Source organism: Meleagris gallopavo, chromosome 7 (genome assembly GCF_000146605.3).
Source record: "Meleagris gallopavo isolate NT-WF06-2002-E0010 breed Aviagen turkey brand Nicholas breeding stock chromosome 7, Turkey_5.1, whole genome shotgun sequence".
NCBI classification, from domain to species: domain Eukaryota; kingdom Metazoa; phylum Chordata; class Aves; order Galliformes; family Phasianidae; genus Meleagris; species Meleagris gallopavo.
The window spans coordinates 15,761,740-15,766,351 of record NC_015017.2 but is presented as its reverse complement, the minus strand read 5'-3'; the positions used below and the strand labels follow the sequence as shown (position 1 = coordinate 15,766,351).

Here is a 4,612-nt window from a genome sequence, read left to right as displayed (position 1 = left end):
CCGCGCCGGGCACCGCCGGAGCGCCGCTGGGGCCGCGTGGGAAGGCGAGGCGGAAAGTCCCCCTTCGGTCTGTAAAGTTCTCCGTGTTTCTTTCCCAGTGAACCCCAATTACAGCGGAGGGGAACCTAAGCGCTCCCGAACAGCTTACACCAGGCAGCAAGTCCTAGAACTGGAAAAAGAATTTCATTTTAACAGGTACCTGACCCGGCGCCGCCGTATCGAGATAGCGCACACTTTGTGTCTCTCTGAGCGCCAGATCAAGATCTGGTTTCAGAACAGAAGAATGAAGTGGAAAAAGGACCACAAACTGCCCAACACTAAGGGCAGGTCTTCCTCCTCCGGTTCTAACCCCCACTTACAGACTGTTCCCAAGGACCATCAGACTGAGTTGACAACTTTATAGAAGAGGTGACGTTTTCCATTTCATCCTTCGATTCTGACCAGTACTGTACATAAGTGACACTATCCAAGCAGAACCTGCGTGTAGCAGCCAAGGACTCGAGAAACTGCCATCTTTCCATAAGGTACTGTGGTACAAAGGAGACTAAATGACGCTACTTCGGACTTTATTTTATTTGCCTCTCGCTAGCACAGAAAGAAAGAAAGAAAAAAAGCACCATTCAGGCAGTAGGAATTGGGAAAATATTAAACGAGACCTTCTGTCCATAAAAAGTAATAAATCATTGAAAATGAAACTGTCCCGTGTTTCAGTTTTGGATTTGAAAATGAAGGTTCGATGCTTTATTCTGGGATTTTTGCTTTTAATTGTCTTTTTATCCCACGCAGCGAGTGTGATGCTTTTGGAGCAAGTTGAGGACAGGAAATTTATGGCATAGTCCTTTATTTGAACACAAAGACTCGCGGTTGTGAACTTTTTGTGCTGCTTTACCTTTCTTGGTGTGATGAAAATTACTCGCTCATTTCCATAATTTTCAGAAGCTGTGCATAGGAATTAAGTGAAAACGGGTTATTTTGTGTCCTGATGGTGTTAGCGTATTTATTTATTTGTTACATAGAAGAGTGAAGATTAAAAAAAAGAAAAAGAAAAAAAGTCAAACCAAAAAAATGGGAAAGAGGGGCTGAAATGCAGCATCTCACCTTCCCAGACTGACGAGCCCACGTATGATGTTTACTTGTCTTGAACGTACACAACTTTCTGGTCCCATTTTATGCATTTCCTTCTTTGTTGTGAGAAGCGTCCCTGCTCCGTACCGTGTGCCACCGGGGCCAACGGGCTCGAAATCTCTTCCCAAAGTCTGCCCTGCTCGGCGCTGTACTTTTAACCAGCAATACGTCATTTAAAAGGCAAAAATAAACCACAAAGAAAAACCCGGAGTGAAAAATCAATGTGATTTCTGGGATGGTCTGACCCATTCAGAGCTCGAAGCTACATGCCTTATTTCTGGCTGGGTTTAGATTTATTTTCTGCCCAACAGAGGGACGGGCTGTATGGGTTACTGGTTTGGTTTTGTGCTTTGTTTATTGGGATTCTTTCCTTTCTTTTTTTTCTTTTTTTTTTTCTTTTCTTTTTTCTTTTTTCCTTTTTTTTCTTTTCTTTTTTTTTTGGTTCTACGTTACGTTTGTTGGGTAGGTTTGGTTCGGGTTCTTTTCACATGGGCGGTGATTGTTCTTAAGGAACCCTCGACACATGGCTGAAACTGTTGGAAATCTCAGCAAGTTATCGAGGGAAGGAGGGGAGGTTTGCACGGGAGCAGAGCTGCTCTTAAACCACGTATTTGCCTATGGCCGCTGCTTGTACCGTGCCAAAGTTTAGTGCGCTGAGCCTGCGTTTTGAGTCCCAACCCAGCCAAACCTGCCCCTTTACACCCTGCTCGTGCGATCTAAGCTCAGCCCTTATCTCCCTTCCCCGAGGGCAGCCTGGGAGAGGGACCATCGCATCGAGATTTTAACTAGATGATCCCATTATTGAAGGGAGAAGGGAAAAGAAGGAAAGCCGGGGCAAGTGCTGAAGCTGCACTTCTGTAAAAGGAAGTTGAAACATCGGTGTAAGTTAAAGTGCTCGTGTCTGGGCTGAGTGCTTCCCACCGAGGACTCGCTGCTTCCCCAGCTCACTCGGGAAAACACTGCAAGAACGGGCATGAATAAATTCGAAAATAAAGGGCGAGCTTTTCAGAACGAGGGCATTCGGCGGGATTAACTATGGGCAGCGGTTAATTTCTGCCCTTTTCTCATCCCTAGCAGTCCGCACAGTGTCTTGTAAGACTTGCTCTTTTGTTTTAGAGCTCGGAGAAAACTCTTTGTTCCTCCTCGAGGTTAGCCCAGTTCTCAGACTTGCACATGGCAATACTTGAATATCTCCACGTCGTGATATTAAAGATGGATATTCCCGCATTATTCGCATCATTGTTTCTACGACAAAAAGCGCGGAGTTCATACATAGTAAAGACGTCTTTTTTTCTGACGCCTTCACGTTGAGAAGCTGAAAAGGTATTTTACTGAAGTTCGGCTAAATTGCAGGAACAGGTTCACCCAGAGGACAAATTTTCTATTCGATTAGTTGTATTTCAGCCGGGAAGAGTGACCTCTAAACCCTTAACCTTTTGGACCCAAACTGCTCTTCTCTTTCTCTGGCATGGAGAGCAGCTCGCAGCGGCGCTTGGGGAGGGAATTCCTCAGGCAAGTTTTCAAGTTTTGTTCCATCCAATTCCTGCGTTTCGTCTCCGGAGCTGACCGAAGCCCTCCCTTCTCTCTTCATGCGAACCTAGGATAAAGGGGGAGGAAAAAAAAAAAAAGAAGAAGAAAAAAAAGAAGCAACCCTCTCCCTGGTTGCTCCCCATGAAAATACCCCTCCCGGCCCCCCGCTGCCCGCTCAAAGTCTGTGACAAGTTGGGTCGGAGCGGGGAGAACGCGGTACTCGGGGGGCAGATGCCAAGTTTGGCCTCTGTGGTGCCAGGCCGGAAAATAATGTCCCGGGATAAGCAGACCTTATCGTGAGAGATCGCTCCCCAAGTTAAAGGGCCAAATTCTGCTCCCAGCGTTCCTTCCCCCGCCCACTGCAGTCAAACAAGGATGTAGCTGCGAGCAGAATTTGGCTCATTGCCTTTTGAAATGTTAATATCTCCAAGACGAGTGTTGGCTTCAGCAGGCGCGGCTCCCATAGCCCTCTGCACGTCCCTTTGAGCGAGGCCGGGGCACCGCAAGTTTGCAGAGTTGTCATTGCTCTGTAAGCCCCGGGAATATGGGAACTGGGGGCAGAAAGCACCAACGCAAATAAATGGCTTCTAGCTGCCAATGCTCCGAAGGGTCAGAAATGCGGGCAATAACGACCAGGAGCACCCACTGGTCATTATCTCCCGTGGAAAAGGAACCCGAGATTTATTTTTTTATGATTTTTAACCCTCTTCCAGGGTCGTTTTATGCGGGAGAGGGAACCCCTTATTTTCATCATGGATGAAGCGTGGTGTGTCAAAGCCTTTGTTAAATGCTTGCGTTGCCCAGCAATACTCTGGTCTCTGTTAAAGTGTGATGTTTTTACAGACTTTACAAATGTTTTGCTGCCATTGATTAAAGCGTTATTTATACTAATTGTCGCCTGTAATTTTGATGTAAGCCCTCCATATACATTTGAAATAATAAAAGGTGTAGAGAAATAGATTCTGTTTTGTACCTTGTACCAGCAGTCCCTACGAGGCGGGTCCGTGCGAAAAGCCTGTCCCTCCCTTCATTACCATGCTAAGAGATGAGTGACTCCGCATTGCATCCGTCCAAATGTCCCTTTGAACAGGTCTGCCGATGGCCCCGCCATCGTGGTGTGACTCCAGGCCAAGCTGGAGCCTGTATTTACATTGAGGCTGCAGTTAAAAGCGCCTGCCACCCATTTGCTGCTGCTTTGCATTTAACAAGCCCTCCTAGAACGACTGCCGGGTATGTGCGTGTGCGGTGGGAGCGGGAGCCCCACCTGAAGCCACCTCGGTCCCCACACAGATGTGTGGCTCCGGGAAGCGCGACGCCAAGCTGAAAATACAGCGCAACGCCAAGCTGAAAATACAGCGCAGTGAGCGGCCTTCAGTTTCACTCGTTGGCCTGACACAAGCGAAAGGTCACACAGAAACACAGACTCGGAGAGTTTAGACTGCCCCGTGCACCCAGGGCAGACACCATTATATTCCAACCCCGCGTAAGCACCTCAGCCAACGCCGCATCCCCTGCGCTGGTGCCAGGAGCGCTGCCAGGGAGGACTCGGCCCCTCGGAGCGCGGTCAGGGCACGGGGCCAAAGCGCCGCATCCCGAGCAGAGGGGCGAGAAGCGCTGCGCGGCCCGCGTGGGCCCTCGGGGCAGCGGGGGCCGCGCATCCACAGCTCCGCGTTAAGCGCCGAGACCCATTCAGCGATTATACTTTCTTTCTGCTGTTTAATGGCTCCTCCTGTTACCCCGATACATCAATACGGCTCTGCGTGCTGTATGGTCGCTAGTCGTTAAGGCAAGAATGGAGAGGCGAGGCGCAGTCCGTAGCACACCCCGCGCACTGTACAGTACAGTAAATAGGGACCTCTCTGCGCGGAGCCGCACCGCTGCCAACGGCCATGTTGGTCGGCCCTTTCCCCTGATTTCTTCCTTCCCCCCTCCCCCTTCTTCTTCTTCTTCTTCTTCT

The 4,612-nt window shown here is 49.1% G+C and overlaps 1 protein-coding gene across 1 annotated transcript in view; it reads left to right on the top strand.

Moving 5' to 3' along the window:
• HOXD4 (homeobox D4) overlaps positions 1–1,475 on the top strand; it is a 2,469-nt gene extending 994 nt beyond the window's left edge. The window contains exon 2 of the mRNA XM_010713589.3: positions 99–1,475. Coding sequence (XP_010711891.1) covers positions 99–403 — 305 coding nt within the window. The 3' untranslated portion in view covers positions 404–1,475. The remainder of the gene's footprint in view (positions 1–98) is intronic.
• Positions 1,476–4,612: the final 3,137 nt, after the last annotated feature.